General features: G+C 43.0%; 1 protein-coding gene across 1 annotated transcript in view; it reads right to left on the bottom strand.

The window, feature by feature from the left end:
• Positions 1–16,358, bottom strand: part of MACROD2 (mono-ADP ribosylhydrolase 2) — a 1,997,895-nt gene that overhangs the window by 120,611 nt on the left and 1,860,926 nt on the right. Inside the window, exons 11-12 of the mRNA XM_049699229.1 lie at positions 6,953–7,015; positions 2,109–2,177 (exon numbers count right to left, since the gene is read on the bottom strand). Coding sequence (XP_049555186.1) covers positions 2,109–2,177; positions 6,953–7,015 — 132 coding nt within the window. The remainder of the gene's footprint in view (positions 1–2,108; positions 2,178–6,952; positions 7,016–16,358) is intronic.

Genomic DNA, 16,358 nt, shown 5'->3' with positions numbered 1-16,358 from the left:
GATCCTGGCAGGAGCAATTAATGGTGTGAGATCCTAAAAGCATGAAGAAACACCACAAACAGTGTGTTTCTATAAGGGTGTGATATCTCCAAACCAAACAACTCTACAGGAAAAATCTCAGTTTGAAGCACTTAAATTAGATTATTTCTTCTGTTTCCTAAACTCTGCCATTCCACTTCAGGACATTGAAAAATTTGTATCACAGCCTAAATGATTGTGATGTCCGAATTTATTTGCTTAGGATAAAAACCACTCTTTGCCTTTTCACTCAGGTTTATTTCTCTCTCTAAGATGACCTAGAGTTAATTATGAGAACCTAGGTGATCTAACATGGTTTACATTTTTAGATATTCTAAAGAATTTTAAAACCAGGGATGTCAGAACACATATCTGAGTAGTATGAAGGGAGGTGCCAAGGGATTCAGTAAAAAAGTGACAATGAACTAGAAAAAGACCACCAAAAGCAACAGTATGGTGGATGCTGTGTTGGGCCACCCGCATCCTCCTTCAGGAAGGAAGAGCTCACTCTCCCAGTTGCAGGCATCCCTCATCCCTCTCAAGCTTCCAGGATCACCCCAGCAGAAGAGAGTTGCTTCATCCAAGGCCACACCCCTTCCCAAGGCAGCCAATGACAGATGACTTATCAAATGGGAGGTTTTAATAGCCAGACTCTCTCATCCCAACTGGACATCTCAGAATGGTCATGTCATCTTCAGACCATCTGTGGCTTCTGTTGAGAATGCCTTGTAGTTCAGTTTCTCCCTTTACCCAGTTCTGCATTCTTCCCTTTCCTTTCACAGGTGTTGATTCCAAGAGCTCCCCCTAATAAATGTCAGCTCCCTAATCTCCATCACAGTCTGTTTCCTGGGGAGCCCAGTCTGCATAGGTACCAGGTAAACAGTTTGAGCAATGGATGTGTATTATTGTATTCTGTGAGGTAAATACAGTTACTATTCCCATTCTACAGAGGAGAAAAGTGAAGCACAAAGGAGTTAGTTACTTGTCATTACTTGTTAATTCCTTGTTAAGTACTTGAATTCCTTGTCAAAGATTACATACATTTCCAGCGGTAGAGACAGATTTAAGCCTCAACCATCTGGTCCCAGAGTTCACAATCTTAGCAACTACCCTCCCTACACAGGACACCTCACTTAGAAAAACTGTTTACAGGCAACATGAAATGAAATGAATGATGCAAACAGTTGACTATTATTTTTAAAACCACTTTGATTTTCTAAACATTGATTCCAGGAGTAGCTAATATCAATCTTAAGTATGGATATATTTTCATATCACTCCCAACTGAAGAAATGCATTCAGCGTGTTTATCTAAAAGTTCCAAGTGTATCACATGGTTTACCAGATGTCCACTTGTACAAATGTAACAATCTCGTCTACCATTCTAGAAGGGTTTTTAGTAGTTATCAATGACAGATATAAAATAATATTACTTTTGTGTGTGTGTGTGTGTGGACAGTTAATCAGGAGGGAAAGAAAATAAATGATGATTTCATTTTCCTTTAGATAATATATATCTTTAAAACTCTATTATCCGCACATGAATGTCCCCACTATTTCTCCCTCACATTTTCTCCTAGAACCTACATAAATTTTTCTTTTACTTTTTTATTCTTCTAAAGATACTTGGGTCAGCAACATTTTCTCATAGTAACTGTCCATAGAGTGAGGAATGATGTTCTTGCCAAAGATTTATTTTCAAGGATGCCTTTCAAACATTTCTTCTTTCTTATTCTGTCTAGATAATGGAGCTCTCTGGTAGACGGTTCTCAAATGAAGCCATTCCTGACAAGTAGCTGTAAACAGCCTAATTCTGGTGTTTCAAATAAACATCTTTAAACGTAATTTCTCCAATCATTCTATTGTTTCATGAACAGTTACTTTACAGAGGAACAAATGTAAATGGAGATATAAATTCTGAAAACGGTGGGTATGGAATAAAACAGAGGGGGTTGGATATTTGTGTTGGAAGTAGAGATGCTTAAAGAGAATTGGATAGATTTGCACACTGCTTCATTTTCCCATACAAATAAAACCCAAACGGTTTTCTAAGAGTTTGTGATTTTTCGATGTAGTAAGTGGCCTCATACCTTCATCTTTACAGACTTCAGCTGCCTCTTCTGAAGAAGGGCTCGGCACGGTGGCAGCGCTGGCACCATCTATAAGGCAGAAAGAGAAACACTGTCTCAGAGCCAAATACTGTCAGGTTGGAGCTTCCCTTCCCACCTCACCTCCTACTCTACCGAAGGAAGCAGGAGCCTGTTTCGTGCTCTAATACACTGAATGGTCTTTGAAGGGGCTTGGGTTTGTAACTCTCTTCTACGATTAATGGCACAAAAACCCTTCAGTTAAGACAGAGCCTGATGAACTACAAACTATCTTTTTGGTGAAGAAGACTGTTTGTTTGGTAGTATTATACTTTGGCATTTTGTTTCTTCCCTACCTCTAGAAGAATGGTACCTTATTTTTCTTAGTAAAAGACTGTGAAAGAAAGTATATCCTTGCAAGTTTCTACAAAGTGCTTTTATGTGTGTGTTTTTAAAGTTTGGTTTTTCTTAGCACAGCACTTCTATTCCATTACGCCAGGCTATCAAGCTGTAGGGAGCACATCTGATGGCAGTCAGAGAAGAGGTCCAGGAGAAGGGGTCATTTGTAGGAAAGCACCAAAAGCCGTTGGGTGACTTCATGTCAGCCAAGCACAGAGTGGCGACTAAGGAACTTGGAGGTCCGTGCCTGGGCCTCACAGCAGCAACTAACCTCGTCAGAGCTGGACTTTCTTCTTAATATTATCAGCACCCCAGTGACTCTGCTAGCATTTGGGCTCCAGGATAATAACTAACTTACTAACACTAAAATAGTATATTTAAGACAGGAAGGGTTATCAAAATCATTTAGAATGGTTAATACTTGACAAATGGAAAAGGAATATATACCTTTTTTTCATGCAGTAACAAGGTTATGGAACTAAACATAACTCATACACGCATGGTGACTAACACACATTTAAAGGCTAATCGGATATCTTCTAGTATATCCTTCGTCCATAATGTATATGACTGTTACTTTTAGGTCACACCTCTATCAGAACAGAGAGTAAGATTTTTGGTAGGGAGATAACTGGAGACGAATCACTTTCTTCTGTTAGATGACAAACTCCTATTAACATCAAAAGAACAAACTACAGCCTTTCAACCTTGCCTTGAGGTCACATCATCCCATTTCTCTGCTTCCCTTCACGGCAGAACTCCCTAAAAGAACAGTCCATGTTATTGCTCTGGACTTCCTCATCTCACGGTCTCTCCGTAAAGCACTCCAACTGGCTTCGTCGATCCTCCTTGAAGTATTCTCTTATCAAAGGTGTCAATGACCTCACTTTGCCAAATCCAATGGTCATTTCTCCTTTCTTATCTTCCTGGACTCCTCAGGAGCATTTCAGAGTCTACTCTGTTCTTTCTGAAACACTTTCTTGCTGTGGTTGTTCCTCCTCCCCTGGTGCCACATGTCTAGAGGCCATGGTGTCCCAGGCCTCACTGTTCTCCTTATTTATATGTTCTCTCTAGTGAATCTCACCCAGTCACATGGTTTTAAGTATCATTTCTCTGCCAGTGACTCCCAAGCCTGTATCTCTGGTCCACATCTCTCCCTAGAAATCCAGACTCAGATACCTAACTGGCTTCTTGACATCCCCTATGGCCGAGAGTCCTCCTGAATTTACCATGGCCAAAACTGAACTATTAACTCTATTAATAAAAACTGCCCTGTGGCCAGTTTTTCACACGTCGGTAAGTGGCACCATCATCCAAGTAGTTACTGCTGCTAAAAACCTAGGATGTAGCCTGGATTCTTCTTTTCCCTACGCCCTAGGTCCAATCCATCAGCACATCTTGTTACTTCTACCTGTGGAACAAAACACATCAGGCCATTTTGTCTCCATTTCCAGAAACCTCCATCACTGCTTTCCTGCTATAGTCTTTCAACTGGTCTCACTTTTGTTCTTTTGACCCATTTTCATTCACAGGCAGAGTGAGCTTGTTAAAACAGATTAGGTCCCTCTACTGCTAACAACCTTCCACTGGCTTCTCCTTGTAGTTCTAACAAAATCAAATCTTCTGCAGTCAGACATAACCTGGCCCTATGATGTCTTCCCAAACCTCACACCATGTTCTCCCTCATCCATCACGCTCCAGCCACTCTGAACTTCCTTCTCCAACCTGTTAAAATCGGCCTGAAATCATTTGCATTATCTGGACCCTCCATCTGAAATGCTCTCCCGCCATTTCATCACTGAGATTTCACTTTAATTACTGCTCCCTCAGGGAGTCCTCCCCGAGTCCAGCCAATGGAAAGTTGCCTTCTCAGGATTCCTTCTACATTACCTCATTTCTCCACAATGCATTTGTCACTATCATACTTTTTTAAAATTGTTTATTTTTGGATCACTGCCACCAGAATATAAGTTTCAAGGAAGCAAAGAAACTGTCTTTATTGTTTGCTGCCCTATTTCAGTGTCCAGAACAGTGCCTGGGTCACAGCAAAACCCGGATAGGTATTTGTTAAACGGCTGTTTGAGGAATAGGACCTACCACTTTGATTTGATCATGACAGCAGTCAGAACTGCTGGATTATGCTGGTTTGAGATTGTGCTTTTTGCGTGATACGGAAGAGGCCTGCAGAGTCGTGTAGTTAGAATTGAAGCTGGACATTCTATTGAATGAAAGGAAGCTACTTTTATTTTGGAAGAATAACAGTAGGTCAGAAGGACTTTAATGACCAGAACTGCATCTCTGACTTCTCTGATCTTGGATGAGGAACGCAGAGCAGACACAACAATGTATGCTGACACTGGCCAAGAGCATAGACGAATCCTGCCATTGGGCTCTGTGCCGGCCACTTAGAAAAGCAAGCAGAGCCCCTCAGGGGTGCATTTAGGAATCTTCTCTACCATGAGAGGCACCCAGATTGCGGTGATGTTGCTGTCCATCCAAGAGGTGGAGAAGAGAGCTTGTATTCTACCACTCTCTCCTCACAGGCAAGATGGTCCTAAATCCATAAAGACACTGCCTGTTCTCAACTGATTAGGGGAAAAGAGATGAATAAATAAAAAGCAGGCAGATGTGTGTGCATGTCTGTATGTGTGTGCCTGTGTATGTGTATATGTGTGTGTGTGTGTGTGTGTGTGTGAACAGGGGTGGGAGAAATCTATGTCGATAAAGACAGTTTGGGACAGAGCAGTGAATGAACAAAACCTGTAAAACCACAATAGTCAGAGAATGGCCTCAGCTGTCAGCAGCTAGTTGATTAATACCCATCAGCCCCAAACAGTAAAAACAGTGACAGCTTTTCACAGAAGACTCATCTTCCACGGAGCATAACGGTGTGGTGGCCGGGAGCTGGGGGCGATGGTGGTGTGGATGACAACAGTTTTCTGTATTAGAAATTCATTCCATTGCAAGGACTACACTTTAGCAAAGGGAGCCAACTGACCCAGTGGCAGGTACACAAGGTCCTTGCTGCCTTGCTTCAGTGCCTTCTCTGATTGGCCTTCTTCAATTCCATCTCCCAGGTTAATAATAAAAGCTTTCAGTTCTCTAGCAAAAGTTCCAAGGTTAATGCAGGAACTTTTCAGTGAAAAACTTATCACACTACCTGGTTTATTTCTAAGAGTCCAGCATATGGTTTAGGATGCGGCAGGCACATGAGCAGAGCCCACTATTTCAAAGATGCCCCATCCGTTGGGCTCATTAGAACCAGAAGAATGACTTGGAAAACAGAAAGAAGAAGGAAATTTTTATTTTGATGGTTATGTTGATAACTGCAAAATTGTGTGAACCATTCTTTTTTTTTTTTTTGTTTCGGTAAGCGGGCCTCTCACTGTTGTGGCCTCTCCTGTTGCGGAGCACAGGCTCCGGACGCCCAGGCTCAGCGGCCATGGCTCACAGGCCTAGCCACTCTGCGGCATGTGGGATCTTCCCGGACCGGGGCACGAACCCGTGTCCCCTGCATCAGCAGGCGGACTCTCAACCACTGCACCACCAGGGAATCCCTGTGAATCATTCTTTTAAAGGAGAGCATGCCTGAGTACAAAAGTGGGGAGTAAGAAAAGATAAACCTAAGGAGATGACAATCTCTTTTGAGTCTTAAGTGCCATTTTATTTTAAAAAGTTCAATTTATAATCTACAGTAGAAGATCTCTAAGCATTCCATTGGCTCATCTGTTCTTCAGTGAACAGAGTTGATGTCAGGAAGGCTTTGGATCTCATTGAGCTCTGGGTGTGGGGTAGTAAGCCTCTGTCACTCCTCACACCATCATCTACAACATACAGAGAAATGACCAGAAGCACGGCTCTTCAAAATTTAATGTAAAGCAGTAAAGGACACTCCATTCATTGTGGAAGGAAAGCCTCTGATATATTTCCTGTGAATTTTTTTAAATAATTTTGTTTGTTTGTTTGTTTGCTCCCTGTGGCATGCGGGATCTTAGTTCCCCGACCAGGGATGGAACCCACGCCCCCTGATTGGGAGCACAGAATCCCAACCACCAGACCACCAGGGAAGTCCCCCTGTGAATGTTTTTCATTTCATTTTTTCCTCCAAACGAAATCTGCTGAGTTTGACCTGCCCTCAGTCAGCCCAGCTCTGACATGGTCCTTCCAACCTCTGCCCATCCCACGTAGAGCATCACTGAGCAAACTGCGATCACACGGGAGAAAAGTGGGGCTGGTGATTGAGACCTGAGAGGGAGGGTACCCTTCCGATTGGTGAGCCTGACACTTGTAGTTAACAGGGTTGGTGGCTTCCTGAGGGAGACCTGAACGAATATTGATATTAACCTGGTGAAACGGTATAAATATTTACAGAAAAGGGCACTGAGTAAAGCCATGTTCACCTCTGGGAATGAGGCCTAGGGGACGCCGCAAAAGAAACCTGAGCTCACCTGCTTCTTGGCCCTGCCCTTCCATTTCTTTGGCACTTGGCTTTTCCTGTGGACCGTTCTCATCTTTCAAGAAAACCGCAGAGGAAAAAAAAAGTATACATCAAGTCAGTTTATGAAATATCTCTTTATGGCTAATATGCACTGAAATTAATTGTAACCAGTGTAGCATGACTCCCCATAAAGCGAGGCAGAGAGATGAATCAGAGGCGTGAAACAGAAAAATTACCTACATAAATAGGTGTATTTATCCTTGTCCCTTCTCACATGATTTGCTTGGTGGAAAGTTGAACTGCAGTAAACAAAATTCACTCAGCAGTTCCAGTAACATCCCTCTCCTTGCACAACATTTCCCAAAATGCAATACAAATTTTAATTCCAATCTGCTTTTTTTCCTTGACTCAAGCAATATGCACTGTGTAAGGAAACTTGGTTGATTACGTTCCTATGCCCTTTATTTTCCTGTTTGTTGTATGTTGCAAAAGAACCCCTATTTTTACTTAAATTTTTAAACATTGACTTACATTTTACATATGACAGTCTAACATACCTATGCTCTGAAATACTCTGTGTTGAACAGATTATGCTGGTCAAGTTTATGCCATAGTACATAACTCCTTGAAAAATTAATAACTGGACAGGTATAATGGTGGCTATATATTAGAAACTAGCTAAAAACTTCCCTTTGGCTTAAAATATATAATATATATATATCTGTGGATTTATGTGTAGAAAAAAATTAAGTCTTCAAAGGCAAATAAAGTCATCATTTTATAATTCATTGCTGGGAGGGTTTCCAAGTCTCTGTGTTTGGAAAAATCTTTTTAAATGATAAAACATAAGAGATGTCGTTAAAGTACAGAAAACAGAGAAGCAGACGTTATCAGCACATATTACTATGGGTTAAAGATGGCCACAGATCCTTGTCTCTCAAGAAGTGGAATCTATTTCTTGTCTCCTTAAATTCGAGCTGGTTCTGTGACTTGTTTAGACCAGTGAAATGTGTAAGTGATGTCTGGGCCCCCTAGCCAAGGCCTCAGAGGACTATAGCAGCTTCCACTTTCTCCCTCTGGGAATCCAGCCACCCTGCTGTGAAGACACTCAGATTAGCCTCCCAGGTGGAGAGGGGTACATGGAGCAGCACAGAGGGGCCAGACATATGCGTGAAGCCTCTTCCCACCTTCCAACCCAGCCCTGCTGCCAGCTGAATGCCCCCAAGTGATGACATCAGCCAAGGCCACAAGGAGCAGAAGAATCACCCAGCTGAGCCCTTTTAGAATTCCTGCCCACAGCCAGGCTCAGATCACTTAAACTTGTTTTACTTGACTGCTTTGACCCACCATCTGCTACAACTGTCAACTCTTAATCCAGAGGCAAGAGGATGGGGAAACCTCCCCAGAGGAGGACTCAACAAGTGGAGCTGAAACAAGAGCCTCAGAAGCAATGGGGAAACAGTTCACCAAGCAGCTCTGAAAAACAACCTTCTGAGAAGAGTTGCAAATGGAAAAAATTTGGAATTGACCCGAACGAAAAATTTTATAATAGAATGACAAAGATAAATAAATAAATAAATAGATAGATAGATAAATAAGAGTGACACTGACATGCGGAAGGGATGCTATCAATGAATAAATATATCAGTATGTATATAATTCCCTCTGGCCAGCACTGTGCCATTTGTCACGCGGGACACAGTATAACCTGGGATGGCTCTGTAACTCTGTAAACCCAAGGTTCTGCGTGACATATTTCCAAGGATATTTCTGATACTTTCTCTGTTCTGGTTCTCCGCGGAGGCACTGGCACTGGCTTTTGCTGTAGGAAGGAAATAGCCATCACTGCTGCTCTTGCTGCCCTAACAAGGCCAAGCTGGTGCAGGAGCATGTGTCAAAAACGTAAGTCAGTGTTTCCCCCTTTCTCCCACCAAATGGACTCAGACTCAAGCAGGAGAGATCTACCAGTTTTCCTATCTCCCCCAACAGACACCACCACCCAGCCCCCTTTTTTTTTGGCCACGCCATGCAGCACGTGGGGTCTTAGTTCCCCCACCAGGGATCAAACCTGCATCCCCTGCATTGGAAGCGTGGAATCTTTTTTTTTTGGAAGCATGGAGTCTTAACCAATGGACCCCCAGGGAAGTCTCAGACAGACCTTTTAACACAGATTCCACAATAGGCTTGAAGTCTGCAGTGACAGGCTGCTTTTAAAATTGGTCTGGTGACCACATCTCCTATGGAGTGGGAGGTAAAAATGTTATGAAGAGAGGAAGGTAAGAAGGGAAAGAGAAACAACAATTGAGTCACAGGAAGGTGAAGAATTGTTTCCACCAGTTCTAAATTCATGAAAAGGAAATTCACGGTCAGACCCCCGAGTCCAACTTTATAATAGTAAAAAGCAGTCTGGCTCTTTATCTAACCTACTGCTACTGGGTTTTACCCTTAATCCCTGTGCCCGTGGTCCCACTCCCTACCGCAGTCTGGCATGTTCTGTTTTCGACTTTGAGTCTTGGCTGTGGGGTGGTCTAGTTGCAGGATTTCTGCCCTTGGGAAGCAAATTCAAGAAACACTTGGCATGTTTATCACGGAGTAAATGCCTTCTAGAAGAATGCTGGATTTGGCGTTTGAGTAACTTGCCCTCAAATGAAAAGGCTCAGGTATATTGCTTTCATCAATTTCCAAAGACAGTGCAACCTCAAGGCCAGCAGGGGGAATCAGTGTAGAAGTCTGGCTTTCAAAGGCCAGTTGATAACATTCTCGGGCAATTAGGTTAGCATTCACGTCACTTTTAGAAGGACAGTTTGGCTTGGCTTCTAACATTCCATCCATTTAAAATACCTCAATTGGGTGAGTTCTTAGTGAAACAGTGGGCTTCCTCTGGTAGGAAAGAAAAAAATCCCATTACACATTTACCCGTATTTGATAAGAACAAGCTTTCCTTTTATCAGCCTTGTCTGTCTAGCTATCTTCACAGAAAGCATAAAAACAATAAAAAGTTAAGTAGAGTGGGGAATGTAAACTTGTGGTTTTTAGAAGGGATTTAAAAGGCTTACAATAAACGTGAAGAAGTATAGGGAAATGACAGGCTATTTTGTGAGCTTAAAACATGTCACACAGAAACTAAATTCTCTTAGTTGATATACCTATAGGATCCCATATTTACTTCTGATAATAAATTTCCATATCATTCACATTGAATGTCACATAATACTACTTTCCCACGCCAAAAAGCACAGTGACCTGTGTGAATTCTAATGGTTGAATCCTTTTTGCTTCTCCAGTATTAAAACCATGCCCCCTATTCTTTCAATCCATACTTACGGAGCACATACTATATGCAAGGATATTTCAGGAATTTTATAGAAATCAAAATAAGAGACTCCTGCTGTGAAGCTAGAAACGAGTAGAACCCTGCAGGTTCCCGCCCCCCCCCGGCCCTTCCCCAAGTATAAAACCAAGCAGTTAATGATTAGGAAAATAGAGTCACAGACTCAGTGTCTGACGTTCATTCCTGAGTTGTTTTACAGATACCATAACCGCCACCAGAGGAAAAAATGTTAACTGCATGATGACCAGACAAATGCTGGCCATGACATAAGCTGCTCCAACTTGAGTCTATGGCTACCACAATTCTAAGGACTGGCCTCAAGAGAATGGGATTAACATTATTGCACATAATAATCTATATCTTTGTGGGTATCAAAATAATTGTAGCTTGTTCTGCCCACACATGTAAGCAGGCAACTAAAATTGTCAGCAAAGAGATGCTACGGACCCATGTTGACATCTTCCAGTCTGAGAATATGTCGCCTATGTCAGCATGAAAAAGTTACAGAAGACAGACCTTCACCCCTAATCCCATAGAAATGGAATGATGTCTGAAAAGTGGGCATTTGTAAGCAGTTCTTTGCAGGAAACTGCCCTCAGCAGGAAGCCCCTTTTCTTGTCACTTTAGCAAAGCTATACCGTAACTAATTTTAAACAAGGTACCCCCACGCTCTACTCATCTCCGGCCCAAGAACACCTTTCAAATCTTTTAATCGCACCATAATTTGTCAGTTCTTCTGGTAGATCAAAGAAGTAGGAATGAAGAATAAGTAATTAACAGATGACTAGATCTCTTCCCTAGCTTCCCCTTCAGAATCTCGTGAACAAACTGTGTGACCAAACTGTGTGAACATGATAACGTGTAGGGGAAGATAATAAGAAATCCACGAGCCTGCATGCAGTGGGGAATGGTGACCACTCTGACGCCCTATCTCAATGATTAACTGAGACTACTCCCCTCCTTGCCGTTAAAACTTTCATGGCTGAGCGGAATCTTTGGAGGCGGCTTTTGGGGGACGCTGAGTCCACCATCTCCCCAGATTGCTGGCATTCTGATGAAAGGTACCTTTCCTTTCTACCATTGGTGAGTATTGATTTTGTAAGCGGTGAGCAGAAGGACCCCCCCCCATCAGATAACAAAGTGAATTCGTTTAATTGTGTAGTTCATGTTTAATTTTATATGGACGAGCTTTATAAGGGCAAAATTTCAATGTTGTGGCTACAAATTGCTACCCTGATATTTGCAGTTCCATTTTTGAACAGTGCGTGGGGATGGGAAGAGCAAGGGGAGGTAAATCAGAACAAATTCATCCTTGCTACTGGGGAAACAACCGGATGGGTACTGCCTGCTGGTATACTATTACCTTTTCTTATAAAGGCCCAAGATTTCTGGACCTGGAGAGGGTGCAGGCAATTCAAATACAGTGCTTTGCAGATTGGATTCCAATTCTTCAGTTCCCTGTAATGGATTATTTATGTCAGCGTCCTTCCATTGTTGTTGGACTTGACCAAGCGATATGGCTAATGAAATGTTAGCGGACATGATAGGAGCAAAGAGCTTGAACGTGTTGCATCATTGGACTTGGTGTTTGTGCTTCTGACATTGGCCATGACAAGAAGATGCCTCTGCAGCTGCTGGTTTAAAGATGAGCAGAAGAAGCCTTGGCCCAAGTTACAGTCTGGAGGCAAGCCCAGAGAACTCACAGCTTGAATTAGAACTGCCCAGCTGAGCCCAGCCTACATCAGTGGAACCACGGTCAACCTGTAAACTTGTGAGCATGAGAGTAAATCTTTTAGTTAAGGCACTGCACTATGGAGTGACTTGTTACACAGTATTATGGTGACAATAGCTGATTAATACAAATGGCATATTAATTTTTCTTAGTTCAGGAAGACTCAGTTATTCTTTTCAACTCAGCACTTTTTCATTTATAAGGGATTCAGTCTTAAATTTTGTATTTTGCCACCCAGCTACATTCTCATCTTACACATTCCAAAACTCTCTAGAAGACACACCCTCAAAAAATAAATTTAGCTTATATAAGGAGTGCTCTCAATGAGTATGCACTGCCATCAATGTTTATGTTTTATTTAACAGAGTTATGTGGGCAGCAGGATAATACTATTGATAGTTAATGCCAGATAACATGTATTGGATATTGGCTGTGTTCTGCTCAGTGTCTAAGTGCTCTGAATACATTATCAAATTTAATTCTCATAACAACCCAATGAGGTAGGCATTATTATTATCCACTTTTCGTGGATGGGGAAACTGAGACACAGAGATGTTAAATCATTTCCCTGAGATCCCACAGTGATGTCAGCAGGGTTTCAACCCAGTCAGCTGATACCAGTGCCCACTAGTGTCTCCCTGGAAATGCAACTAGTATTTGTTAGCTGGGTAAGCTGGTTAAATTATGGGTCAGTAAAAGCATGGGAAAATGATACTTAATATAATAGCTGAAGAATTAAACTATAATCTCATCCAAATTAATGTAGAACACCAAGAACATCGAGAAACTAGCTCTTCTGACACTTAAGCCAGATGGGTGCAAAGCTACAACTCTAAATTTGTTTTTTGATACTAAAGATACTTTTATTTTGAACTAATTTTAAACAATGGAGAGTTACAAGAACAGTACAAGAAACTTTCTTTTTTGCCCTGAACCATGTGAGAGGAAGTTGGGGACATAATCACCCCCTTATTACCCCCGTCAGCCCTGAATACTTTAGTCTGTATTTTCTACAAAGACATTCTTCTTCATGACCACAATGCAACCACCAAGATCAGGAGATTAGCAGTGATGACATTCCTACCATAGAAGCCACAGACCACAGTCAAGTTTTGCCAATTTTCTAAGAATACCTTTCACAGCAATCTAGGATCACACACTGCCTTTTGCTGTCCTGTTTCTTTAGCGTCCTTCAATCTGAGACCAAGATGCCCTCCTGACCTGGCCTGCACTCCGCACGGGGTGGGGGTGGGGGTGGGGTGGGGGCGGGTTCACCACCTCACCACCACCACTTCAATGTGAATACCTACCTTGCTCAGCCCTGCTTAGTGGTTTCAGGAAGAAAGCAAAGAATGAAAGAAGTGGGGGGCAGTGGATGCTAGTTCCAAACATTTAAACATTTTGTTCTGGAGGTGTCATCAGCCCATTGATCTATCTTAATAGACTGAGCTTAGAAAAGTAAGTTCCCGAATTGGCTGCCTCACTACTTTAATAAAAAGCCTCACGCATGTGGCTCTTCCAGTGCAGATGAAAGAGGTGTACAGTCGGGCATCACCATCTGACAGGAGTGGTAGCTGCTGCCTCCTAGGCACCAGGCGTTTACGCGCCTCCGACCCATTACTGTGAATCCCTCCACAGTCCTACTTAGACTTTTATCTACATGTTTACAGATGAAGATTTCAAGGTTGTGGGAGGTCAGATAACTTCCCTGAAGTCCCACAATTAGTGGCAGAGATGAGACTTTAACTCAGATCCAGACTGTACCAAAGCCTGAGGTCTTTCTTGCCTTGTGACCTCTTCTGACCCTTGAGATTCCTGTGACCTCTTCTGACCCTTGAGAGCTAAATTGTAAGTCTTCCGCTGAGAAAGATGCTCTTGCTGTTCCTAAGATGTCCTCAGCAACCAGTACAGTGCCTACAATCCCATAGGGGCTCCATAAACACTTGTCAAGGGATTAAGAAGGAAACTTCATTCTCCCCTAGTAATAATTTTGTTGTCATTCAAACCATGTTTCAGCTCTCAATGTAGAAGAGGTATGGTGTTTACCTGAGCCTCTGGTTGAACCTCATTAAATTGTGGACAGTTAAAAAATGTCACATCTCGGGCTTCTCTGGCGGCGCAGTGGTTGAGAATCCACCTGCCAATGCAGGGGACACGGGTTCGAGCCCTGGTCCAGGAAGATCCCACATGCCGCAGAGCAACTAAGCCGGTGCGCCACAACTGTTGAGCCTGCACTCTAGGGCCCGCGAGCCACAACTATTGAGCCCACGTGTCGCAACTACTGAAGTGTGCGTGTCTAGAGCCTGTGCTCTGCAACAAGAGAAGCCACCACAATGACAAGCTCGTGCACCGCAATGAAGAGTCGCCCCTGCTCGCCACGACTAGAGAAGCCTGTGTGCAGCAACAAAGACCCAAATGCAGCCAAAAATAAAAATAAATTAATTTAAAAAATTAATTAAAAAAAGTCACATCTCTTTGATCACAAATAATGGCTCCTAAAAATCAAATGTGGTACCATGTAGGAAGCAGCAGTAGTTAAGAGTTCATCTGTTTTTACCACCACCCTGGTCCAGCCTCCATCCCCCCTCTCCTGGATTGGGGCAATGGCCCTTATTCTCAACCTAGGAGCCAGATGGCTTGCTTTAAAATGCTTAAGTCAGATCACACTATTCCTCTGCTCACATGTTCCAAAACGCTCAAAGGCAGCACGGCCTGTGTGCTGGAGAACCTGCTGTTTTCCTGCCCCGACTTCTTTCTAATCTCCTCCCCACTCACTCACTCCAGCCACACCGGGCTCTGTGCTGTTCCTCCGGCACATGACGGTGTCTTCTCCCCAGGTCTTTGTACTGCCCGTCCCATCCCCTCTGCCTAGACTGCTTTTCCCCCAGGTTCTTCAAGTCTTTGCTCAAACATCCCCCTTTTCAAACTGTGCTGAACATGTCACTTAAAATTGCAACATTTCCCCATCCCCACACACTCCATTCCCACCCTGATCTGCTTTTTATTTTTGTCTTTCTCAATCATCCATCACCTTCTAGTATTTAATTTACGTAGGTGTTATGTTCATCGTTTACACATATCTGCCCCTAATTGAGTGTAAGCTCCACGAAGGCAGGGATCTTTGCTTCGTTGTCTGCTGTCTCCTAAGAAACTAGACTGAACATACACTGTTCAATAAATATTTGTGAATTAATGAAACATGCTAATCCTTTACCTGGCCTTGCATGGTTACTTCACAAATTAATCAGGGAAAAAGGGGAAAATTACTTCCTGTTCCACGTTCCTCAGGTTACTTATGAAATATGAAGTTCCTACATCATGTGGGGCAGAAGTTTTTAAGAAAGGTAGCCTAGACACAGAGCCCAGGCTCTAGTTACAATACACCTGTCACCATTTTGTCTTCTTACTGGAGCAGTTACCTTACAGAAGGAATCCCTTCCCCAGGCCAGTGGAGGTTACGTGTGGAACTTGTTACAATGCAGTTATGCAGATTGATGACTTACAACCCCCTGGGAATGGAGTGGGGCACACAGAGCCCATTTGGGGAGATGCTGAGCAGTGCTCTCCTGGTCGCTAGTAGCAGTTCACTCAAAATAGACTCAAATGGTATGACAACCACACCCCATTCACAGAGGCTGTGTAAGACCCATGGCTGGTCTTCAATTTTAGGACAGAGAAGACCATCATCTGGTCCTACCTCTTTCCTAGAATGTCCCAAAACAGCCTATTTGTGTGTTTAGGGGGAAGAGGAAATAATTAAACTCGGGGGTCCCCAACCCGCGGACCGCAGACCAGTACCGGTCTGTAGCCTGTTAGGTACTGGGCCGCAGAGCAGGAGGTGAGCGGCAGGCGAGCAAGTGAGGTTTCATCTGCCGCCCCCCATTGCTCCTCATCACTCACATTACCGCCTGAACCATCCTCCCCCGCCCACCGTCCATGGAAAAATTGTCTTCCACGAAACCGGTCCCTGGTGCCCAAAAGGCTGGGGACCGCTGATCCGCTGATTAAACCTGTTATTTTTAAAGCATATGTATCTGTTAAGGGAGACCTAAATGTGACGCAAGTTCAAGGAAAGGAAACACATGAGACTGTAGCATGCAACTGTCTCCTCCATATATTTTGTAGGTTGGTAAGTAGAGTGTCAAGTATACAATAAGAAACTCAACAAATACCTGCCACAGGATTGGACTTTACAGCATTTCCACGAGGAAGGTATGACCCCAGCACACCACAACTTGCCAGTGGCGTATCTTGGGATAAAAACAGCACAAGGCAATGCACCAGAGAACTATTTTCAATATCACACATCCCCTCTTAATAGATAACATATAGTTCTCCCATATGGCATATTAG

This window comes from Orcinus orca, chromosome 16 (genome assembly GCF_937001465.1).
Source record: "Orcinus orca chromosome 16, mOrcOrc1.1, whole genome shotgun sequence".
Taxonomy (NCBI): Eukaryota; Metazoa; Chordata; class Mammalia; order Artiodactyla; family Delphinidae; genus Orcinus; species Orcinus orca.
Note: the sequence above shows the minus strand (reverse complement) of the source record. Positions and strands in the feature narration are given on the sequence as shown.